Here is a 25,879-nt window from a genome sequence, read left to right as displayed (position 1 = left end):
GATATTCCTTCCATTTAGTGGAGGTGGAGTACTTGCCCAAACTTCAGAAAATGCCCAGATTCACATCGTGTGTGGCAGGGATAAAAACTGAATCCAGGCTGTATGATTCCTTTTTTTCTCCTATGTTTATTACCAGACAATCTTTGGCCTGGCTTGGAGTTGTCTTTTTTGTTTCTTTGTTGTTATTAAGTGTGTGCACCGTATTTTTATGGTGGTGACTTCATTGCTCTGTTCTTCAGTGGCTTCAAGCAGTCATTTGAGTTTCCATCCATATTAAAGCAACCAGAATTGAGCATTTATCAGCAGTGGCTTGTGTGGGATTCATTTGAAGTGAAACTTCAGGAGTTTTATGCAGCCAGTGTCAGCACACCAGGACCCTGTTATTTAGCAGTATTGTTCACATTCAGTGCCACAGTGAACCTCAACTTTGCTCAACATGAATGTTGGCAGCACAAATGCTTCTTTGTTGTACATGAATAACTGCAAACACATGATACATGGATTTTTCTCACAAAACATTTTACAGGTACTCCTTGAGTACATCTTTAGTCAAAACTTCCCTAACATGCAGTAAGCTTGTAAGATAAAGGAGATTCAAACTTGTACTTCAGAGGCTTCAGTTACTTCAGAAAACAGGCTCCAGGAAAATGTAGGTGGGTTGCAGACAAAATTCAGGAAACTGTACTTTCATTTGAAGTACCTGGCTTTATTCATAGGGTGATTCTACCACTAGCATGTGGGGGAAACAGTTCTTGGAGAGAGCAGACTGGTGAACAGGTAACTTCTGTCCTCAAACCTGTATTCCATATGGATTGGAAACAGGGCAGAAGTAGCAAACAAGACTCTCTATTATTGGATAAACACAAACTGTCAGTTTTACAGCCTCAGAGAAGCAAGCACACAGCATTCCCTAGGAAAGCCTTTTAAGCCCAAAATACTCTTGAAGCTGCAGTTATGAGCATGTGGCCCCTGTCTAAAGGGAGAGCCAGTGTGCCAATTGCTCAGTTTCAGAATAAATATGTACTGGAGATATAATTTTAACCAAACTAATACTGCTATATGCACTACTGTTAACACAGCTAAGATAAAAAAATGTTCCAGTGGTGCTACAGCTTTTAAAAAGAAAAGATAAAGTTACAAATATATTAATTTTAATATGTTAATATTCATAACTTCTCAGTATGGCCTTACAGAGTTTACTGTGACAGTGCACATGAAGGCAGACAGTTCATGTGAAACCTTTAAAACTCATGATGCATCCTAGTTACTTCATCCAGGTCAAAGGTATGCTCTGGTTTGATAAGCTATTGCTTTCAGAAACAAGATTTGGGCCTTTCACATGTATTGTTCCATAATAATCTAAAGAGCTTTTTTCAATCCACCTACTGTAAAAACTGGAGGGGTCATTATAGACAACATGTGCAGTCTTCTGATATCTCTTGAAAGCCTCAAACAAGCTTCAAACAAATTTTTTTATCAGTCACAGAAATTAGCTGCAGATATCTTGAAGAATGGGTAAAATTAGTATATCTGGTCCCAGGCAGGCAACTTAAATTTGCCTTAAAAATGGAAATAACTAGAAAATTATGCTGGTGTTCCTTCTCTGTGGGTTTACAAAGATTAGTTAACAATTTTCTTTTCACTTTTTGGTTCACTTTTCAGTATACTCAAGTTCTCAGAATCCACTTATATTCCACCTTCCTATATATCAGAGATGGAAAAATTTGCCAAGCAAGGAGATACCATTTTGGTGTCTGGAATGAAAACAGGCAGTTCTAAATTAAAAGCAAGAATCCAGGAAAGTGTCTATAAGGTAAGAAACTTGCAATTTATTTTTTTAAAATTTTATTTTATTTTGTTATTTAGTCTTAGAATCCCATGTTACAGGAGTACTGTTAGTTTGCCCTGCTGTATTTTTCCCACTGTGGGTTGTAGTGCTGGATCTCTGGCTGGATTGTGTCTGTAGCCTTTATAAAAAAGTTGGCAGTGCTGCTCTTGATCACCCTGAAAGGCTTGGGGTTTGGTGCACTTACCTTAACCCAGCACAGTGCATGTGCCAGAGTTCATTTCTAAACCTGTCTGTCTGACAAAAGGCCCTGTGGCAGAGAAATACACTTTGAATATTTATGTTCAATTTTATTATTCCTCATAAACATTCATATTATAAATATGTAACTGGAATCATGCTGGATAGGGCATTGGCCCTTTAGCTTTTGAAAAAATAACCAACAAGAACATTTTAGGTCTTTTTTCCAGAAAAAAACCATCTAGAAGAAAAAATGCTGTATTGGATATACCTTTATTTCCTGTTGTCATAAGAATACTCTGGTATTCTGCCTCATTAGGTTCTGGTCTCCAAGGAAGGGCTTTGGGATCACAGTGTCAGTACTACAAGGCTGTTGATCTGCAGTGCTGATGGCCTTCCCAGCTGTTATCTTAGATCCATGCTGGTTCTTTTTTTCTTTTAGTGACCGAGTTTTTTATTTAACTCTGGTAACATAATTGTTTTTTTTCTCCTAATAGAATATAAAAACACTTGACAGGGGTTTCTATAGGTTATCATTTAGAGTGATAATGCTTGGCATTGTGCTGGTATCAGCTTAATACTGCACCATAAAAAAAGCCTTGCATAAAGTGGTGTGGATTTTCTGGACTTCATTTATTATCTGCAGTCTGGTTTCAAAGGTTTGTATTACTACATGTTGTAATTAATGTTTGTTGCTTAAAGCATACCTGTAAAAAGCATACTATGAAAGTATTGTCTAAATGTATGTAATAGTAATAATGTGGCACAAGTCACAGTGCATGTTTCTACTCCTGCTCCAGTTCTCATTTTGATAGTTGTGCTGAATGTTAGTTACTCCACATTGTATCCCTCTGATTTTTCTATCTGGAATGCTTGCAGCTTTCTGGTTTAATATTTTTCTGAATTAGTTTTGAGGTGATACTGTAAGTAATACTGTTCTGTTTGCAATTTTTCATGGCTTTCTGCTTGGTAGTTCCTTTAAATCTTTTACTGCTTCCAGACTACACATTTTAGGGGAACATCCCTCTAACAACTGTAATAGAATTTATACAATTATTTGCTCTATTCCTAATTTAATAGACCAATGAGTTTCATACAGATTCCTCAGTGAAATTCTAAAGGATATGTTGTATGGAAGTACTGTGTATTACAGCAGGGAAAATTAATTTCTATATGTCTGAGTAGTCACTGTAGATCTTTTTGAATTTTTTTTTTTCATTCTTCAGAAAACTGAACAAAAATAGTGTCCAAATGGACTTTTTAAAAAAAATCTATACACAGAGCATATCTCCACAATTCATTGTCCTTTGCATTTCCCTGTTGTGAGAAAAATTGATATTATAATAAATAGGCAATTACAGCAAGTAGTATTTTTCACTTGTACATTATAGGTTATTACTGCATGGTGTGTTTCAAAGAAACTGCTTTAAATGTGGTTGTTTTCTTTTTCTTCCCCTCAATCAATAGCATGTACAACCTGCAGAGGTCAGATTGCTTATTCTGGAAAACATCCTTTTAAATCCAGCATGTGACGTTTATCTTCTGGTAGGAACATCAATTCAGTACAGAGTTCAGAAAATGAGGCAAGGGAAGATTACAGGTTGGTCTTGGGTTTTTTGTTTGGGTTTGTTTGGTTTTTTTTCAGTACTTTGTGTGAATTTTTAACTGCAGAGAAAATTTTAATTGTGTTTCAAGTGCTATGTTAATATTCTGTTTTCTCAAGCCAGATGATGAAACAGCTGTTCAGTTTTTTTCTCTCAAAAAAGTTGGATCTATAAAGGATATAGTCTTGTACATGTGTCATGGGCCTGGAGCGAAGGGTAACTTAACCTGGAACTAACACAGCCATTTATTTCACAGTGACTGAGGAACTGAGAAACTGTGCTGGACCCTCTTAGCTAAATCAAATTTAGATTAGTAACTTTTCTAACAGAAAATATTTTCTTGACAAGTGCATTTGCTCCACTCTGCAAGTGTGGGTTAGCTGGCTTGATGTCAATATATAGTGTAGAAGTAAGTGGAAATAATTCCTTCTGTGACTTACAAAGAGCTTATTCTGGTAATCTTTTCTTTTTTTTTTTTAATTCTTTTTTCCTGGTCTGGCAAACTAGGTTCGCTACATCAGCTAGTAATGCAGAATGGAGTGGGAGAAAATCAGTAACTGATAGAAAGTAATTTGTCCACTTTTGAAGCTAAAAATTAATTAGGTCTAGGCAGTGGGATAAAAATGCTTGGAAATTGCAAATTGGAAGAAATTAGTCAAGAAGCTCATTGTGTGTGTGTCTGTTGATATTAATCTTAGAAATGCCATTTCTACAAGACTTTAAGAATCCTGATTTAATGGGTGCACTAGGCATCAATTGAAAATAATCAGCAATAATTAGCAGCATCCAAACACTGACAGGTTGGGTTTTATTGTTTCTTTTTTTTTTTCTCTCCCTTTTCAATTTTACAGAATTGATGATGCCATCTGATCAGTATGAACTGCAGCTGCAGAACAACCTCCCTGCTCCTGAGGGAGATCCATCATGGCCAGTTGCCAAGTTGGACCAGGGGACTTCAGTTGTAACTGCATTGCATCTGGGACAAACTAACCTCATCCTTGGGCACAAGAGTATCCTTCCTGGGTGATGCTTTTCAGCCACATCTTTGTGGCAGGAGACAAACCTTCCACCCTTTGCAACACAAAAAAAGATAAAATTATCCACACTTGCCCTAATAGTCTTGAAAATCTGAAGCACCTGGCAGAGCCATGGAAAACAGCACTGCTGTGAATTCAGTCTCAAGAGAGCTGCCTGATGCCTTGAAGTGCTCTAAGAAATGAGGTTGGCAGAAGATCGATTAAATCATGTCTGCTCCCCTCAGTCACTGTGGAGATGTGATGGGCCTTTATTTAATTTTTCAATTTAAAGTACTACATTCTCTAGTGGGATCTCTCTAAATTGCTCACTGTCTTTCAGGGTGGTGGAGACAACATGTATTTTCAGTGTACAATTAGCTTTAAATATCCAAAGAGGCACAAGGAGCCCCAGGAACAAGCTGATCTTTACTTGACTTTAGTCAAAACTTCTCTATTCCTTTACTGAGACTTCAGGTATCCGCATGCAGGGGGTGTCCAGGCTACCAAACAGCACTATCTATGTTGTAAATCCTGGCTATTTAGGTTGGTACTGGCTGCAGTTTTCCTCACTGCTTAATATAATTGCTTGCCTTGTTTTCATGGTGGTGTTTTTCTGTGCCTATATACAGGCTTCCATTTCTTTGTAGTACTGTTCATAAGAAATTTTATTCATAGAAATGGCTCAGCTTGAAATTGCTTTAGTAGTAAATATCTATTTATTTTCTGTCATCTCTGTGTTGAGCAGCTTAAAGCTTAAAACAATGAATGTGCATCTTCAGAATGTGGGCACCAGAAGCAAAGTGCTTATTTTCATTCCATAAAGAGGCCTTTGATTTGTGCTGTTGAATATTTCCTCTTTTGTAGGATTTGCAGTTCATCCAGGTGACAGATGGGTCCTAGAAACAGGCAGACTTTATGAAATTACAGTCGAAGTGTATGATAAATCAAGTAATAAGGTGTATTTGTCTGATGTAAGTTGAAATATTGTTATACTTCTGATTGTCTGTCTCCTTAATCCTGTCTTTCTTTGATATTATTTGAGCAGTTTCTTATTTACAGTGTTAGGGCATCTCAAAGCATGTTGGTTTTTCCTTTTTCCTCTTTGTTTTGTTGGTTGTTTTTTCATTTTTTAATAAAGAATTCTGAGAGATTCATTGAGTGCCTACTGGACACTAAGTGCTATAGAAAAAGCTGCAAGTCTGAAGTCCATTTGGTCAATAAACTTCAAACATGTAGCATGGGCTTTGCACTGGAAATTGCAAACTGTTGTAACTGCTGGAGAACAGTTCTAATACTGTACTTTAGCTCATCAGTCCCCCAAGCATGGCATTGTCATGTCTAGGGGCAGTCTTTCCTGTTAAAGAGTGGGGTGTCAGGTGGGCTTGTCACAGTGCTGGGTGGAGCTACCTGTTTCCTTCCAGTTGATCTTGGGAAAAACTTAGATGATGAGCTAGCATGAAAACACTTTACTCTTTGGGAGTTAAGTAAGTGGCACGAGGTACCAAATACACATTTTTTCCTGAAAGAAATAAAGAATAAAAGATTAGTTAATTTGCAAGGAGAAAAATCTTATTAAATTGTTATTTTTCAGAATATCCAGTTTCTGTGAAGGCTATTTTATTTGCACCATTTGCTTCCTGAGATTTTGCTCTCAGTTTCAGCTAGAGAAGTGTGCTGTCATGGCAGTATGTTTGCATGTTCTTCCCCTTTTATGTTTAAGAATGGTAGAAGTAAAGAACTATTATAAAATATGAGTTATTATAAAATACTTAGTTATTGGTCTAAATATTGTTTCTTTTCATGCTGAATTACATGTGGCTTTTAATTTTAAAAAGTATTTTCTGTGGTGTTCATGCAGTGCCTAAAAGATACAGAATTGTTCAAAGAATGAAACTTTCATAATGAAAAATTCTTACTCATTTTCAGATAAGTTTCTTTGAGCTATGTTATTAAACAATTGTTTTTTCATTGATTTGTCACTAACTTGTTTATGGCTGTCTGTACAGTATCAATGTCAGTTACCTGTGGCAATACCTATTCAATGTTCTGTTTTTAGAATATCAGAATTAATACAAAACTGTCCAAAGAATATTTTGAGGTGTTGAAGTCATCTCTGAATGGATCATACTATTATGTGAGAGCAAGAAAGAAGGGTCAGACCATTATTGATGCTGCACTGACATCAGTAGTAGATCAGGTATGTTTTTCTAATAACTTCTTTACTTGTGCAGTAGTGACAAAGTAGTGACATAGTAAAAGGTAACCTAAGAACTGCATGGTTCTAAGCAGTCTTTGTTTAAACAGATTAAGTACCAGATTAAGAACCTTTTATTCAGGAAAGCTGTCAAGTCAACAGAGGATTTGCTTAAATCAAGATTGATTGGTTTTGTTTCTGAGTTTGTGGCAAGCACCTGTGCGTGGCACTGATTTGTTTTTTCATGGCAGATAACATGTAGGCACATGTTGTATCCTTGTGCTGGTGCAAAGCTCCTCTCGCATTCTCTGAGTGAATTTTATAATTTATTGTGGTAGGATCATCAGTGTCATACCCTGGCCTTGTTCTGCATTCAGTTACATTTGGAAAGTTTTCTGTCATTTGGTAAGTGACGTTAAATGCTGGAATGAAAATCTGCCAAATGTATCAGCCTGCATATTCCTTCAAATTAATATTAATCATTAACTTTCTGCTAGTTGGGCAGGCTGCTGAATGTATGTCTAACAAGGGCACGTGGTGTGAAAGCTTTTGCTTGAAACTTGGAAAAATTCAACACGTCAACCTATTTGCTGTGGGTTGCTCATGTTTTAGTGATTCTTTGAGTAGGATTTAGTAGATCCTACTATAAGATAAGCCATGCTCACTCTCTGTGTCAGAGAGGTACTCTTGAATGAAATGAGGTCTACTGAGAGCTGTTAAGATTTTTCTTTCCTTCAGAATTCTAGTAAGAAACAGAATATTGTGCCAGAGAGTTACAGCATTACAACTGTAGCTGAGCTGCACAGGCCAATGCTTGTGGAGGGCTCAAGGAATGGGTCATTAGGCTGAGTTCTGTCTTCACCTACCATGTGTGGAATGAGCAGCTAGTAAAAGTGGGGAGTTGCTGAATTAGTTCTGTAGACAAGGTCTCAAAAACTAGGTAGCAGGGCCAGCATGTATTTCCTGCTGCTGTTTGCCTTTGAAATGAGCATGGGCACTCTCTCTCCTTAGTAATGCTACTCAGATAATACAATTGCACACTCTGCTGACACGAGCTGACTACTCGCTGACAAGTAACACTGGTCATAAATGACCCTAAATAGTTGCATTCCTTCCTCTTAGATGTTTTCAGCCTCTTGTTTATGTATAAAGTTTAAGAATTATTTTTAGGAAGCACTGTGATGCCATTTATAATACTATGCTGTTGCTTTTTGTAGGATGGAGGTGTTCATACATTACCAGTTCCAGTGCGAAACCAGCAAGATGTAGAAATACATGTTCCCATAGTTCTTTCACCCAGCATTTTGACATTTCCGTGGCAGCCAAAAGCAGGAGTCTACCAGTACACAATACAGGTATGCCAAAGATGTCCCAATGCAGGAAGCAGATGCAACAAGGCCTGTAACCACTTTGGATACTTAGATACTTCGATACTTTCAAGTTGACTTAGGATATTTCTGGCAGGGTGATACCCCAAACATTGTTGGGAGGAATTTTGTTACATGTTAGTTGCAGGAATTTAAGTGAAGTTTAAAAAAACCACAAAAGAAACCAACAAACATGAAAGTCCCTGCTGAATTGTGTGTCTCATTCACTTCCTTTCTCCCTCACACATGCATGCACAAAGTGGTTTGGAATTACAAAAAACATCTTGGGTACAAAACTTCACAGCAAGAATCAAAGGTTCCCATTGACTGTAGAGGGATGGAAGTGTGGTAGTAAGAAGTGGACTGTGCAGGGACTGCCCAGGGGCACGACCAGATTAATGAGCAGTGCCCTGTCAGCATCAGGGCCCTTGACTGCCTGCACAGCTCATGCTTCTAATAAAAAGTTACTGGGAAAAGTTACAGGTTCATTTACAGTGTGCCCTTCTAAAGGGACCTTTTTCTTACATTTCATGTGTTTCTTTGCTCCCATGCTGCCTGTCCATCCTACACTTTAGGAGGCAAACTGCTTGTCTTCCAGTATCCACTGGAGAAAAGAACATTATCATATGATAATGTTTGGGTTTGGGTTGGAAAGGACCTTAAAGCTCATCCAGTTCCAAGCCCCCTGCCATGTGCAGGGACACCTCCCACAGCCCAGGTTGCTCCAAGCCCCATCCAACGTGGGCTGAGGCAGTGCCAGGGATGGGGCAGACATAACTTTCCTTTGCAACCTGAGCCAGAAGAATTTCTTCTTAATGTCTAACCTAAGTCTCTCTCCTTCTAGTTTAAGGCCATTGCCCCCTGTCCTGAAACTCTATGGCTTTGTAAAAAAATCCTCTCCAGCTTTCTTGTAGCCCCTTCAGATATTGGAAGGTTGCTCTGAGGTCACCTGGGAGTCTCCTCTTCTGCAGGCTGAACAACCCCAACAACCTTGTGTTTCTCCAGTCTGGACTCTTATCCTAGTACAATGATACCCAGAGCTTGGTTTCAGGTGTTTTATGCACAATTCCAACCTCTTCTTTTAGCATGAAGTAGTTCTGAGTTTTGGGTTTGTCTTCAAGTAAAGAGCACACAGAAAGAGGCAGCAAGACACATGGTGACTGAAGTAAACAAATCAGTCTTCTGGGGATAAAATTGCATTCTCTAGGGTAAATCTGGAGGTAATGCCACTGAGTCTAGCACTATGATCCCTACTTTTAATTTCTGTGGGTTAGTTTGGTTTAGTTCATTCTTTATCCAACCACACCAGCAGAGTGTGGTAAATATTCTTAATACTAATATGCATTTTCAGTCCTTGATCATAACTTCTGCTAGAGTTTTCTCAATAAGGGAAAGTGGTTTTCTGTTTGTCACTTCTTTTACAGTTCTGTTCTCATCTCACCTCATCTTACATATATTATCACACATCTCACTAGAGAACGTTCCTATGTGTTACTCCAATTATCTGCATCACTTTACTGTGGTTTTTTGCATTAAGTCCATAAAACTTTTTTTCCCCCCAACATTTGAATTCGTTTGCACTTACTGAGATTGAGAACAATTTCTCAGTCTGTCCATTCAATAATAGTGGCAGTTGTTTACAATAGCACACAGATTGACTGTTGTTCCTGCCTGTAGGTTAGTGTTTCCCTCCTACTCCATGTTTTTTGAGTCAGACTGTTTTAATTTGGTGAATATGCTTTTTCTAAAAATAAGTGGAAGGGGATTTTTGGATCTAGCCAATGTTTATAGCTTAAGTAACTCCTTCCAGATGGTATGAGAATGACTTTTAAGTTTTAATTTGTCAGCTGTCTGTTTTTTGTTGGATGCTTTCTTCCTATTTCTACTAATAAGATGGCTTCTGTTGCAAATAAAGGCAAAAAACAAACAAACAAAAATCTTCCTTCCTTCCTTTCATGCATTAGGTACAAAACTTCACATATTGTGACATATTTGTGAAGTAGATAGAGACTCTTTTTATTTTTTTAGTGAGGGCATCACCATAACTGGTAAAAGTGAAGTTCAGCTACCAGGCTGTGGATCACTGGACTGGACTAGAAGCTGGTTTACCCTTTCCTCAGTGCAAACTGACTGGTACAGAGACAGATGACTGGTTTGTGTGGTGATTATTAAGAACACAGAATTATTAAGAACTAGGTATTTCAGTTTCATGTTTTCTGCTCATTTCTCTGCTTTAATTGAAAGTATCTTTACAAACCATTTTGAACCTTTACATTGTGTGAACATTTCTCACTACATCCCATGGTTCTCCTTCTGTCACACACTGTTATACCTATTTATACATTTGTCTTTGTCCTGAGTTTTTTCTACAATCAGGTTTTGCACATACTCATGGGAAGGAAGAAGAGAAATTATTTTCCTTTTGATATACAAATTTATTTTATTTTTTTTGCCTCTGGAAAAGGTTATTAGCTAAGCCCCTACATAATTTAGATTTGTTTATTTTCCACACTGTCCTTCTAGACAAGATTTATCATCATGTCCATACTTACTTTAATTATGGAATGAGTTAGTGCAAAAGCTGAAGAAGTTAAAGAAATGTTCACCCTTGCTTTAATCCTATGGAACTTTGAAAATTCATTTTGGAATGGCAATTTTTTGTTGTTATTGTTGTTGGGTTTTCTTTGTTTCTTTGTTTTTTTAAAATTTGCTTTAAAAATGTTCTCAGTAAACCATTTGGCACAGTATTCGTCTCAACAGACATTTCTTGTAGGTCGCAGTATTGCTTAAAACCTATACATTTTACAGCATTGCAATGATTGTGTCTTCAGTAACTGGTATTACACACCCAGTAACCTACTGTGGTTGTGTTGTCAAAATGCTTTTTGGCTTTTCACTTTATAAAATATGAACCTGCAGCAGATATTACCCTGTCCTGGCTGCCAAGTGCTCTTACAGTGGGTACAGTAATTGGTCCATAATATCAAGGAAGTTGTTCTTGCCCCTCTTAGGTTAATGCCACTCACTCAAGCTTTTCTAATTTAAAACAGCCCTTCAAGAGCTGACAGCTCTAGGAAGAGGATGGGTTGGGGTTTATTTGTTGTTGCTGCTTTGTGTCTTTTTTTTTTTTTTTTTTTTTTTCTTTATGGGAATCTGCATGATAAATCTGAGCTTATAAATTTGGCAGTTCCTGACTCTTCCCTAGAACAGCCATTGTGATAATGTAGCCTGTCCATTCTGCAGCCCCTCAAAATGCTTGTGGCAAGAGTGGGCAGTTCCCACGTGTGTCTGATGCTCATGCCATGACAGCAGTTACTGGAGCAGGTGGATGTGCCAATTTTCAAGATAAAAATAAGGAGGTAATACCAAGAAGGATGACCTTTTTTTTTACTTTGCCCGCCCTGCTTGCCTCATTGCATCCCACCTTCCTTTCCTTTCCCTTTAGATCCCTTAACAATTCCCATTGAAAGAAGACAGCAGGTATTCAGAGTCATATTAGCAGCTCTGAGACCCCAAATCAGCACTTTAGCTGTCAGCAACAGGGAAGCAGTAGGAGTTTTCAGAAGCACAATAATCCTGTGTGCCAGCCCTCCAGTGTGCCATTTGTGAAATGCTATGGTGGCTCTGTCAGTCACTGGGAGCTGTAAGCATCAGGCTTCTTAGCAGCTGAGAGAGATTTGGGTGAAATAGCACTGGTGAGCATGTAGGATAAAAGAAAGCATAATGAAAGCATAAGAAAGCTGGAATTAAGATGAATGAAGGGTAGTAATCTTCTCATCTCTTATTTCACCTTGCTTATTTGCAAGTTCTGAGGTGTTATTTTTGTTTGTATTTACTCAATCATAGCATTGCTGCTCCATGTGTCCCTGTTTTTTGTGCAAGATATTCAAAGGCTTGACAGCTGAGAAATGTGAGTACCATATATTTTATAAAATATTCGAAAGATTTTCTTTCTGTGTTCTAGGCTGATGGTGGAAGTGGAAATTTCAGCTGGTCCTATTCTAACCAGGCAGTTGCTACAGTGACAGTCAAAGGAGTAATGACAACTGGAAGTGATATTGGTGTCAGTGTTATTCAGGCAGTTGATGTTCAGAATCCATTGCATTATGGAGAAATGAAGGTAAAACTTATTTTCCCTGGCTTTTGGAAACAGTGAAAAAGCTGAGAATGCCCTTCACCTTTTCAAAATGTTCCCAATTTTTCTGCCTTTTGAGATTTTTCTGCCTGCCCTGTGGCAGGTTAAGTGCTCAGTTTGAGTTTGTGCTTCTGGGGATTTAAGATCTGTCCACTTCATTAACTTTACTCACATTTTTGCCCTTCTCTGAGCTTTGAGTGCAAGAAGGAAATAGTAATTTACTACTGGCTTAGCCATCTAAGCACACAGGCCAGACTAAAATTGCATTCTGCAGGCTAAGGGGTGAGTGTTTTCCCTCAATATAAAGGAATGACAGATACCATCAAGATGCAGAAGGAAATGCCTGCCTAGAGGAGTGGCTGAAATCAATACACTGCCACATAGTGAATCGAGATACCAAACCTGGCCAAGAAAAAAATAATCTTTTAGGAAAACTGGGAGAAAGTGGGAATGAAAAATATACCTCCCAAGAGGGATTTTTTGGTCTCTGTGCAAATCATACCCTGTTCTCAGGATATGGTCAGGGACACTACATGTAATGGCCCCACAGGAAAATTGTGCAGACAAGTGAAGCTGCTGCTCTGGTTTACACTGTAAATCTACAATCTTGAATATTTTTCTCTGGAATGTTGTTGACCTGGGAATACCTCTTTGTGTCAATTGCATACAAGTGGTTGTCCTCAATGAAACTAAATAGAAGTAGAAACTAAATAGTATGGAAACTAAAAGTAAGTACTGCTGTGGTGTATATTTGCTACTCTGTAGTCATGCTACTTAGCTGTCTTCACAGATTCAGGCATTTGATCTGTGCTTTAATTGTGCCTTTTGTTAAGAGCTCAGCATTGGAATGGAAACCTGACAGAGAAGAGGAAATTTGCTCCTGACCTCACAAAAAATAAGGGGTAGTGTACTGAGCACGTGTGACTGATCTGTGCTCCAGAGGCTGTGTTTGTGTAACTGCCTGGTCATAAATTAAATAGATTTGTTTATGCCAGGCAGATGCTCTTTGGGCTGGCAAACAACCTCCATCTGGCTAAAGCTTTGTAAAGGTGATGGTCTTTATTTCTAAGGGAGCATACAAGTTGATTTAGGAAGCACGTCTTGCCAGCCCTGGGCAGTGCACCTTCCTTCAGGACACATGGATGTAATTTAGCAGCTGGTGGGGAACAACCTGATTGCATCAAATATACATACATTAACTATACAAAATACCTCATAATTTTTAAGTATTCCCACATGCAGTGCTGCTGTAATTGTTGTATTGCACTTCTGGTGCACCAAAGTCCCTTCTGATGGAAGTGTTAAAAAATGTTTGGTTAGGACTGCCAAGTCTGTTCCATGATGGAGAGAGTTTTGGAAGAAGATAATGTAAGCAGATATCTTTTTTTCTTTAAAAGATACTTATGTTTTGGGAAAGATCTTTCCGACCAAGTTTTACAACTGCATCTACTAATGCTGGGGCTTTTGATTAAAAGTAACTTATGTCAATTCTGCTATAGATTTGAGAGGTATTAAACTTCATGCTGAAAATAATGACTGAAATGAGTAACAAAATGACACAAAAGTTGTGCAGACTTTAGTTTACAAATCTTCTCTGAAACTGCCAGTTAAGAGGTAGGAGATACAGGAATGAAGATTTTTCAGTTGAAACTTCCTGTCCTCAATCATAAGGCAAAGCCTGAAGGCAGAAAAAGTATTCCTCTCCATGTGAGCTTTCAGAGCAGTGTATTGCACAATTTGTAGAGGTTATTTTTTAGTTCCTTTTTCTTGTGTTAGGAATCCCATTCTGTGTAGGATGACTCTGAAGTGTTTTATTTACTGACACCAACTCAGCAAGCAAATTGTAGGAATAGTTAAACTGTGTTCCACAGGATTACAGGTTTAATTCTGCACCCCATGGATTAAAACTCTATCCTGAAGCCAGCTGCAGATGGTTAGGAAGTTAAGATACTGCAAATTAAAAGCTTTGATCATAGTGATTGCTATGAAATATGCAGTGAGTCCCTGGTGGATTGTTTAATGTTAATGGAAGAGGTAGCAAATCAGAGTAACAAAACCAGAAAGTTTTGTACATCAATGCATCAGCTGTTACAACAAGGAAGATCTGTTTCTACCAGTCTCATTTCTGAAAGTAATGCTTTTGATTTCAAGTATCTCACACATAAACATTACTTGAGGAAGCATAAGGTTGTTAGATTAGGCAGCAGGTAGTGGTTCACTTTTTTTTTTTGATTTCTGGCATAATTACTGCGGGGAAATGTTGAGCCCTGGACAGCTTTAAAATATGCTTTGCCAACAGAAATACAAGAAATTAAAAAAAGCCACTGGGGAAATGTTTGGGCCATTAGTTCCTTTAACTTCTACATACCTGCTTCTGATGGAGGTGAGGGAGCCTTGCTAACTATTTCAGGTCTAGCTCAAGTATTGATATTGTGAAAGTTGGGTACATAGTCTGTACCAGTTGGTGGTAGCATCTCTTGGAGATATCACACAACTTAGTCTATACTTTGAAATCAACAAAGACCTAAGAAGTAACAGTAAAAGGATCACCAAGCTAGTGTGAACTTGGGCTGTTACAGGAAAAGAGCACTAAAATAAAAGCTTTTCATGGCCCTTCCTTATACCATTCTGCAGCAGGTAAACAAAATCAATGTTGAATCCAAGAAGAGTTGGTTACAGCCATCAGAGGAAAGTCATCATCTAGGAGAAGAGGGCTAATTAAAATAAGGAGAGTATAAGGAGAGTATATGGAAGTCTATTTTTTTTTTCTTTTTTTTTTTTTTCCTGGTACTGTCTTGTGGAGTTGTGTTCATACATTGTCTCTTTCCTCCTCCAGGTGTATGTAACTGAACCTAGTGGGATGGAGTTCATGCCATGCCAAGTTGAAGCACGTGTTGGCCAAACACTGGAACTGCCCCTGAGGATTAATGGCCTCACAAATGTTGAAACGGATGAGACCGTGCCCCTCAGTGACTGCTCACACTTTGACCTTGTTGTGGAAGTAGAAAACCGTGGTGTGTTCAGGCCACTTCAAGGTGATTTGATCCTCTCCTGTTATGAAAGTTAAATTTCTAAGTTCCTCACTTGAAAGGCATGGTCAGGCTACCAGAGACAACAATTGAAAGAAGCAGAGCCAGCCAGTTGAGGGAGGGGATTCTTCCCCTCTACTCTTGTGAGACCCCTCCTGGAGTCCTGTGTCCAGTTCTGGAGTCCCCAAGATCAGAAGGACACAGAGCTCCTGGAAGGTGCCCAGAGCAGAGCCACTGAAATGCTCAGAGGGCTGAGCACCTCCCTGGAAGCCAGGCTGAGGGATTGGGGTTGTTCAGCCTGGAGAAGAGGAGGCTCCCAGGTGAGCTCAGAGCAGCCTTCCAATATCTGAAGGGGCTACAAGAAAGCTGGGGGAGGGCTTTAGACATGGGGTGTAGTGAGAGGACAAGGGAAATGGGTTAAAACTTGAAGAGGGGAGATTGAGGTTGGGCATTAGGAAGAAATTCTTTCCTGTGAGGGTGCTGAGCCCCTGGCCCAGGCTGCCCAGAGAAGCTGTGGCTGCCCCATCCCTGGCAGTGTCTCAGCCCAGGTTGGATGGGGCTTGGAGCACCCTGGGCTGTGGGAGGTGTCCCTGCCCATGCAGGGGGTGGGACTGGATGAGCTTTAAGGTCCCTTCCAGCCCAAACTATTCTATCATTCTATAATTAAGGTGTTGCTAAGACATACATTGCTTTTACATCATTTTTTGTTTGGGGGACTCTGAGGGCGTTTTGGCAAGTGCTTTATTGGGCAATGTATAGTTTCCCCTATGTCTTTCTACTGATTTAGTAATTTTAACATGCTTCTGTAACAATGCTAATGGCTTTTCTGATAAGAGAGGTCCACATATACTCTGTTTTGAGGGAGCATTGGAAGACTTACAAGAAAACTTAAGATTAGTAGCTGCTTTGCCCAAATTAACTTGGGCAGTACTTTTATAGTGTCTTTATAGGACGGTGTTCTTTGTTCAGGTCACTGTTTTAGGGAATGCCTCTTGTCAAGTTTACGAAGAAAATGGAGTACGCATGTTGTTTTTAAAGGCTGCCAATAATGTTGCTGGGCTGAGTGGACATAGAAAAATGTGCTTATTCCTGTGTCTGCTGAATTCAATGTGACATTTAGATGTTTCATTGATTTTTCTTTTTTTCTTTTTTTTTTTTTTTCCAAGTGTTTCTTGTATGGAGGCTCCTTTCTATGCTTCTGACCAGTAAAACCAGTCTGCATCTGCTTGCATGAGAGGCAACTATTTTACATGTCTCTATGTAGCATGCTGTTGCAGTGTTTGTTTCAAAAAAAGAAAAAATAAACCCAAACCCAAAATGTCCTCAAAGTAAGCAGAGAATTTAATGTATGTAGTTTGCCTTCAGCTGGAGAAATGTTGTATTGCCTACAGTTGAACTTCTGTGCAGGAAAACTTGTCTAAGCAGCTTAACTTACTTGTGCTTAATTGGAAGCCAGTTTCGTTTTGGAACAGCAAGCTGAAAATATTCTGCAAAAGCTAGAATGTAAGTAACGTGCTTTTTAGGACAGTATGAACCTAAAGAAGTTTGTAAGATGTGGATGTGTTTGGTTTGAGATGAAAGACAATAGTGAAATTTTTACCTATTTGTTTGAAGAACACCAATCTACATACTTCTGCTGGTGGAAGTGCTTCTGTGGAAAAAAACCATGTTGAAATTGCATTAAAGTGCAAAATTAAAATGTCCTTTCTCTCCAAATACGTGTTTTTATATCTTTAATTATTCTGACAGGAAGGCTTAGGCCAACTGCTGAGTTTTGTAGTGGTGTCAGAGTGAAAGCTGAAACTCAAGGATACACAACACTTGTTGTGAGTTACACCCACGGTCACGTCCACCTCAGTGCCAGCATCACCATTGCTGCTTATCTACCATTAAAAGTAAGTGTTTCCTCTCTTGCTAGAGCAGTCCATCACTTTAAAAGCCTTTAAATGACATACAGCAAGTTGATAGTACATAGTGAGTATGTTTGAAAGAAATTAGGTGAGTGGTTGATTCACAAGAACAAAAATCATATGGGCTATTTTGGGAAACGGTGTTTTAGCCCTTTCTCTGTGGAGCTTATGTCCAGTTGCTACATGGACTTGCCAGGCAGCTATAGAAGGGAGTGAGCAGTGAGACAGTAAAGTGACAAATTGTTTCAGTTTCTGCATTGGCAAGTGAATCAGTTACCCCTGCCTATTTTTGGGTTAGTTTTGGCAAAAAAGTCACAATTAATATTATAAATTACTTTTCACCACCCTCTAGATGGGTTGAATACTATGTGAGACTCAAATGGTTTCATGACTGTCTGTTTTACTTGATTAAAGTTTAATTTTATAAGGTAATAAGGGGGGCAGTCATGATCCTTTGTCTGTAACAGCAAATGTAAGGACTCAGCTTACAACTTGAGCTTTCATGATGTGTAAACTGGTATTTGCAAGAAGGCAACACTGACTTGTTTACATGGCAGTTAAAATGTATGCTTTTTTCCCTACAAATGAGAGAAACATATTTCACTGTTGGGCAGTTGAGTAGAGAAGACATGAAGAATGAACCCAAGGACAAGGGCTAGTGTGAGGAAATCTGAAAATTTGTATGCTAGTGTTAGCCTCATCTTCAGATATCGAGGAGCACTGAGTCTGCAGAGCTGAAGTCAAATGTGTTTGGCTACAGCTTCTCTCCCCAAATCTGGAACAAAGCTTGTGCAAATCATGCAAATTTGTGACTGTAATGTTGATTTTATTTTTTAAATGTCTTTTTCTATCAAAGGTATTGTATAGTTGAGTATAATTCTTTGAAGATAGGTTCTTTGAAGTGGGAAGTAGATGATAACTTTAAGGTCCCTCCCAACTCAAGCCATTCTCTGATTCTGTGAAGATGACAAGATATCCTGAGCAGCATGTGTAAACTTTTCTGGTTTTGGCAGCCCATAGGAGGGGCATAGTCCCTTTAATAAGGCTTTTTTCATATATATTTTTAAACCTATTACTTATATGTATATATTATTTATATTATATACACACACACACACATATATATATATGTATATATAATTTTTAAAAAAATAAAAAATTATAGCCTAATAAGGGAAAGAAAGTTAAACAGGAATCAAAAGGGAGAAAGGCACTCAAAACTAAATCTCATTGTATCACAATGGATTTTTACCTTTATATTACAGAGACAACCAGGGAATAAGTGGGAGAAAAGAGGAACATTTATGCCAGTGCTTCCCATTTCTTCTCTCTCTCTCCCTGCCAAAAGCACCTGTGGAAAGAACTGAACCATCCTTTAAGTTAGCTGCTGTTTCTTTCTTTCTAAACTCCTGAGTAATACGATGTTATGGAACTCAAACTACAAATGGTTATTGTGAATTAAAATGTCAGGTTCATTTCTGTGACAATAAACAGCTCAGGCTGTCCCAGTGGTGCACATCAATATACAACTTAATGTAGAGACTGGAAGTAAACTTAGATAGGGAAACAATTATATGCACAGAACTGTGCTGGAGAGAGCACTGTCAAGTGAAAGGATTTTTAAAGAGTAAAAATTTACTGATTTAAAGGACTATCTGTTTTTCAAATGTTGTAGAATGTTTTCTCTTTGTGCTCAGAAGAGTATATTCAGGGTCTTTCTTAAGTTGTAACTCTTCATGAAAAAGATGTAATTATAATGTAGTTAAAACTTTTCTTTGAATCCTCCATGGGTTCCAATCAATGTATTCCAACTGGACAGAATTCTGGGATTATGGGAAAAATCATAGCCTAATCAAAATAATACATCTAGCTTTTCCATTAAGAAGGAAGGGGTTTTTTGCTAAGTACAACCAAACTGAAATGGAATCACTGCTTTGTACCTTATTCATTACAGACTGTTGATCCTCCAGCTGTTGCTTTAGTGACTTTGGGTTCCTCTAAAGATATGTTATTTGAAGGAGGACCTAGGCCATGGGTACAAGAGCCCTCAAAGTTCTTCAGGAACATCACTGCTGAGGATGCAGAGAGTATTGGTCTGATGTTATTTGGACCTCCTACATCCCGAAATAACATCCAGCACTGGGTTAGAGCATCTTGCAAAAGCCTGGGAGAGCAGGTAAGTGCCAGATGTTTGTATTTCCCTCCATCAAAAACTGAGCTAAGGCAACTGGGAACAGGCTTCAGACAGATTTATGGTACTGGGTAACAAGCAGCTGTTGCAATAAGCCAGTAAAGGACTTGGGTAAGTACATAGTTTGTGCAGTGTGATGCTGGTACAGGTTTTAGAGTGAGCATTTCATAAGATTGTTATAAAGTGGTTTATGATGGGTTTACTGCAGTGTAAAGCCAAGTCACAGAAACCTGATGTTGTAGAAGGTGTTAACAGGTCCTAAGAGCTGCAGCTTCAATTTTGCATAAATGGGACCATGGCAGAAAGTTTCTGCAGTAAACTGACTCTCCTGTCTGACCTCCTTAACCAAGTTGCCTTCCAGTGTGATTCTGTTTTTCAAACAGATGACAGCCCTATGAATTTACTGCTGATATTTGTGCAGTCTTTGTGGTAGTGGCTGTAGTAATTTTTCACCTGGTCTCATTTTCTCCAATGTGCAGAAGTGATTTATCTTGCTTAACTCACCCTGGCCAGTTTGTAAAGCATTTAGCTTTGATTTAATGTTTTTCTCCTGTAATTCTGCAAGGCCTAAACGTTTGGTTTGGTGTGTGTTCCAAATTGTTTAACTCTTTTCCTCAGTGGACACTATACAAAGTGCAGCTATTTCTGTGAGCAGAAATTCAGAGAGGAAGAAACCTTTTTTTTTGTTGTCTGACTGTGTATGCTTTGGCTGTGTGTCCTCAGTGGAGTCCAGACCAGATCCCAGAGTGGATAAAGCAGGGAACCAGAGCTACCTCAGTCTGCTAGGAGAGCCTTTTCTGTGTTTATATCTTCTCTATTTTCTTGAGGCCTAAAAAAAGGAATGTAAAATAAAACACAAGATGTTTTTGAACAGACTGAAGTAGCTATGAATATTGTTCTGTTCTCTGCAAGAAAAACACCTGCTTGTTAACTTCTTAAGTTACATAAGATTTGTTGCTTGACTCAAGTTTCATAGCAATAAACATGAATATCTGGGAAAAGTTCCCTGGAGTGGCACTTTGGTAATGGTCTACTACAGTCTGTGAAATGGGCACCTCCTTTTACATCTTCCTGTGTCTAAATGGTGCTCTAAATCCCCAGGAATCATACTTTTTTCTTGTTCATTCTGGCACGAGGGTGTAACTGAGGTGTGCGAAATAGAATCTGCTTGAACTCTGCAGTCCTTTTTCCTTTCCTCACTTGCCTGTGTGTGTTCATAATTGTGCAGGTTATTACCTTAACAGTTGGAAACCACCCCACAATCACCAACCCTTTCCCAGCAGTGGAGCCTGCTGTTGTGAAGTTCATCTGTGCTGTCCCCTCACGACTCACTTTGACTCCTGTGTATGGAAGCCCTCAGTTTGATCTCTCCTGCCCTTTGCTGCAACAAAACAAGCAAGTGGTAAGCCTGAGGTGTGACAGGAAAAGAATGTGTTGTTTATAACTTAAAAATCAGTGTTTGGATCTCCACATAGATAATAAAGTATCTGGCTTGCTGCAAGGTAAGGAGTAACACCAGTGTTGTGGGACAGACTGGTATCATTGTCTACTTCTGCAGAGAGCAGCCTGAAAGTGAGTTTCCTGCAGTGATCATTCCAACAAGTTTATAAAGGGTCCTACCAGGAAATGGGAGTTACGTGGAGAAACATTTGGATTAGGGCTTCTCAAAAAAAAAAGCATCAGTGAGAGGAAGTCTTTCTGACTTGTCTTGAGATGAACTTATTTTTAATTTTAAAAAGAAAAAAGGTGAGGGAGAATGTTTCCAGTGGATGTTTGTAACAGAATTACTTTCTCCCTGTACCACTTTATTCTAACCTAACTATTCCATGGAGACATACTTTACCATACATGCATCATCACATGAGCACACACCTGTGTGTGCCTCATTAGTAAAGGCACAAGCACTGCTGCAAAGATTCCTCTGTAGGCAAATACAGTGAGTGGTGCTCAGTGACATCAGATGTGTCCAGCTTTGCAAGTCTGAGTCACAATAAATGGATAAGGCTTGTGTGTAGGCTGTCAAGTACAAAGACCTCTTTCTTCTGTATCCTGATGAGAGCTGTCACATGTTGTCTGCTGGGTAAACTGGGTGTTTGTTGTACTGATATTACCAGGCAAGTATAAAATCATCCTACATTCGTAAAACTGCAGTGAGTACTGAGCTGATGAATTGTTTAGGTAACTTCTATGTAATAACCAGATGAGAAAAGGGCACTTTGCCTGTTCTAAGCCACTTCAGAGTTAATTTTTTTCCCTAGCTCTGTCAGACAGCATCAGCACACACCTTATTGCTGCTGCCTCTCACAAGATGAACACTATAATTCCAAGCAATGCCTTCCAACAAATAGCAGTATTTTTCATCATTTCAGTACTGTTTCAGTACTTTATTTCTTTAGAAATAAAGACTACCTTAGCTCAACTAGTTTTGTTTTGAGGTAATTTACTGGCAAAAAAAAAAACCCACCCCCCAAAAAAACCCAAACCAAATCAAAACAATCAACATTGCAGTTGAAGTACAGCTTAATGACTTTGCACTGATGGCTCATTTTAATGAACATTACTCATGTAATAAGTGTATAATAAATCTCATGGAACTTGGCATAAATTTTATTTTTTAATTATTAAAAAAATCCTCTTGCATCTGTTCAGTTCAAAGTATTCCTTCTTTTTCAGGTTCCTGTTTCAAATTACCGCAATCCAGTATTGGATTTGGCTGCATATGACCAACAGGGCAGTAAATTTGATAACTTCAGTTCTCTTAGTGTTATCTGGGAATCAACAAAACCATCCTTAGCTAATATTGAGCCTGAGATGCCCATGGAACTGACTCTGAAAGAAGATGGAATCGGCCAAAAGAAAATGCATGGTATGAATCAGTATAAATTAGAATTTCGTTATTTTAAGAAGGTCAGGACTAAATATATTTGGTAATGTCTGATCTTCATTAAAGAAATTAAAGAAATTACTGTGATCTGCAGGAAAATTTTATCCTCAATATGCATTTTAAGTGTAAGCTATTTAAAACAAGACAACAAAACAACAAACCCAGTACCTAGAACCTTGAGACAGTATATCCTTGTCTGTTTAGAATGATAGTAGAAGGGCTTAGCAATGTACACTTAATCTTCTTCTCCATGATCAGATTCATTTGACTTTCTGTTTAATTCTAGGCTTACAAACTGTTCAAGTTCATCATGAGTCTGGATCAGCTGCCATCTCTGCATCTGCAACAGGGTACCAGCAATCCCATCTCAAGGCTGCTAACGTGAAAACACCGGTACTAAGAACTCTGCCTTTTTGTTTCCATTTCCCTATGAAATTTGATGTGTAGTGTTCCTATGGATTTATTTCCTTGGTGCATAAGTAATGTAAAAATAAGCTAGCTCCATAGCTGGTTCCAAAGACAGATTCACATACCACAATGCTGTTATGTTTATGGCTTTCTCCTGCTTTCCTCTGCACTACATGCTGCTGTCCATATCAAATATATCCAATTCCTTTTTTTTTGTTTTGTTTTTGTTTTTTTTAAACCATCTGGGCCAGGGGATTACAAAGAATTGTTTTAGCTGGTTTTGTTTCAATTCGGATTTTGTAATGAATTGGTGAATCTCTGCTGCTTGTCCTTCACTAAAGCAACCATGTGCTTCATGCAGCTGTCACTGGGGAAAGCAAATGTATTATTTCCCTGGCAAAGCTGGATGGAAAGGTTCTGCATGAGCAGAGTAAAAGCTGGCTGAGAGCCTCATGTGGACCATATGTAAAATCTGGGCTCTGACTAATAATCTTTGGGTTTTTTCTCCATTGGTCTTGCACTGATTTTACAGAAGGCAGAAACTACTCATTTGTACAGTGCCAGCCATAAGCTTAGGCTCTAATTTTACAAGTCATTAGCCACTCCCTGAAATATTTCAGTTTGTAGATACTCAACACAGGGGAGAACACCAGTGAAAAGTAGTGATGAGGAGCAAAGAAAGCAGATGGCAATTTTCTGCTCATGTCACTTAAAAAACCTGAATATAAAGACAGGTTTCAGCCTATGGAACAAGCAGACATTATTTCTAATAAGTAATTTAAAGCATCCTGCTTTTCTACAATGAAATTGCTTTAGGTAAGTTCAGATGAGAACTTCAGATAAGTTCAGATAGGTTTATTCTATTCCCGTGTGGGATACATAACTGTAAAATGGTACCAGAATTCTGTTAATTTTTTGTCTTGCTGTTTAAGTTTGGGAGGAATCTTTCTGATAGTTGTAGACAGGGTACAGATACCACTTCTGCTACAACTACACAAGCTTATGTCTTGTTTCTTCAAATTTACCAGTTTGTCTGTTTTTCTCAAATACATTTGAAATATACTCCTGTATTCTGCTTTTAAATCTGTTGAGACTTCTTTCTTACAAACAAAACCAGAAATAAAAGTATAATTGATTATAGAGGTATATTAGGATGTCTTGATCATTGTTGCATGTTTAAGTGGACCATCCTATTAAGTCATTAGGGTAAGATGACATCCTTTCTACATGAAGGAAATAATTCTAGTAATTAGGTGAAGTGGGCACATAACATTAACTTCCTCTTAAAAACATTTTCCAATTCTAAGATAATGTTATTATGAGTGAATGACTAAACTTGCATCTGGTCCAGTGTTTATGTACATACATTTAAGGATTAATTTCTTTTGGTGGCTCCTAGGAAGAATCCTAAAAAGCTGAGCTTGAAGAAGCAAACATCCTGGCTCTATGCTTTAGCATTCTGTGTAAACTGATAAGATGTCTCAGTTAATATCCTGTGCCAGGGTTGGTTAACTGACTCTGCTACATCTTTAATACTTAGCCCTTTGTTCTGTATTGTGCTCAGAGCTGCAGAATGTCTTGTACCTGACCTTACCTGTAGAGAAGAACCAGCAGCTGACACAATTACCAGATCCTGTGGACATTCTGTTAACCTAAATTTCTCCAGCTCTGGCTTATTCATCTACTCTAAGCACCCTTTCCTGCCTGTACCAGAGACTTGCACCATTTTGTGACTCTGGTGTTTTCTGTAACAGCAGAAATTGTTTCTTTCAGTATGAAACTCTTCTCCCAGTGTCTGCCACTATTGAACTGATACTAGTGGAAGATGTGAAAGTGAACCCCACTGATGTCTCTATTTACAATCATCCTGACATACAGGTAAGGAATTACTCTGCTACTTTCCAGCTGTAGGGAGGAAAACATCCAAACTAATAGGATATGTGTAAGGATTCCAGTTTTAGCATTCTAGAAAGATGAAATCTAATTTTGAATGCTTTTCTGGGTTTGCAGGCAGAACTTTTCATCAAAGAAGGTTCTGGATATTTTTTCATAAACACCAGTGTTGCAAATGTTGTAAGAGTGTCTTATGAGGAGACTCAAGGTATTGCTTTGGTGAGTGAAGTATTTTATTTTCTGTCTCTGTCATTCTGAATATTGTTCTACAGTTTCATCACTATTGGTTTTTTTCCAGTGCACGTGGACAGAGAGGCAATAGCTGAATCTTTGATATTTTTGCCTATCATATTCAAGTTTTAGGCAGGGATCTTTGCACTAGCAGTTTTGGATGTAGGAAGTGGTTTTACTACAGCTGTGATACTCTGTACAAGATAAAAGCCAGTGCCAAGTTTTTCTTTACACACTACAATTTTGCAGTAAAATGTTCCTGATTTCCTAAACACAATTTGAAGAGTAATGTGACAGAATTATTCACAAGTGCTATACAAAAGATTAATGGGTTTATGGAATAATATCAGAGTATTTGTTGCAAGCCAGTACCTATGAGACCTGCAAAATCTTCAAGTGCTGTTCCAGGATATTTTGCTATCAGAGTGTTTCATCCTGGTTTTGTGAAGAAATATCTGTTAAAGAGTTGATTTCTGATCTCTGAATCAAGTTTTTTGTTCACTTTTCTACTAGAAGATGGAACTAAACTACAATTATGCTTGACTTCTTCCAGGCCTAGAATACAAGATGGATTCTATAGTGAGCAACAATAAAACTAATATATTTGCATTTCATTAGACAAGAGTTGTAAATGACAAAAGTTGCTTTAAAGAGTCATCTTTACAAATTCATAAATTGCAGATTTATCTTGTAAAAAATAACATGGATGAAGTTGCAAAATAATGATGATAAAGGTGGATTGTTTTTCATACTTGAGAATACCAAGGTATTGGTGAAACATTCTGATTGTCTCTAACTGCTGGAAGTGCAAGGTGGGAATGTTTTTCTAACAGTCAGCTAGGCACAGAGGTGGGGAAAAAGAGATGAGCTTATTTTTGTACTTTGTACACTGTTTCAAATCTTTAACAGTTTTCAGTCAGATCTCACTCCTGGGTTTAGCAGTGCTTCAGCTGATGGACACAAGATCATTTCAGGAGAGAGCAGCTAACTG

At 38.3% G+C, this 25,879-nt stretch overlaps 1 protein-coding gene across 1 annotated transcript in view; it reads left to right on the top strand.

Annotated features, from left to right (window-relative positions):
• NUP210 (nucleoporin 210) overlaps positions 1–25,879 on the top strand; it is a 64,633-nt gene that overhangs the window by 15,225 nt on the left and 23,529 nt on the right. The window contains exons 5-20 of the mRNA XM_030458662.1: positions 1,663–1,813; positions 3,494–3,626; positions 4,482–4,640; positions 5,121–5,189; positions 5,511–5,617; positions 6,703–6,843; positions 8,058–8,195; positions 12,172–12,327; positions 15,179–15,377; positions 17,121–17,266; positions 19,236–19,457; positions 20,701–20,874; positions 22,146–22,338; positions 22,643–22,749; positions 24,538–24,642; positions 24,775–24,876. Of these exons, the coding sequence (XP_030314522.1) occupies positions 1,663–1,813; positions 3,494–3,626; positions 4,482–4,640; positions 5,121–5,189; positions 5,511–5,617; positions 6,703–6,843; positions 8,058–8,195; positions 12,172–12,327; positions 15,179–15,377; positions 17,121–17,266; positions 19,236–19,457; positions 20,701–20,874; positions 22,146–22,338; positions 22,643–22,749; positions 24,538–24,642; positions 24,775–24,876 (2,302 nt within the window). The remainder of the gene's footprint in view (positions 1–1,662; positions 1,814–3,493; positions 3,627–4,481; positions 4,641–5,120; positions 5,190–5,510; positions 5,618–6,702; positions 6,844–8,057; positions 8,196–12,171; positions 12,328–15,178; positions 15,378–17,120; positions 17,267–19,235; positions 19,458–20,700; positions 20,875–22,145; positions 22,339–22,642; positions 22,750–24,537; positions 24,643–24,774; positions 24,877–25,879) is intronic.

The sequence above is a fragment of the Calypte anna genome, chromosome 12 (genome assembly GCF_003957555.1).
Source record: "Calypte anna isolate BGI_N300 chromosome 12, bCalAnn1_v1.p, whole genome shotgun sequence".
Taxonomy (NCBI): Eukaryota; Metazoa; Chordata; class Aves; order Apodiformes; family Trochilidae; genus Calypte; species Calypte anna.
The sequence above is the reverse complement of the archived record's forward strand: the minus strand, read 5'-3'. Positions and strand labels throughout refer to the sequence as shown.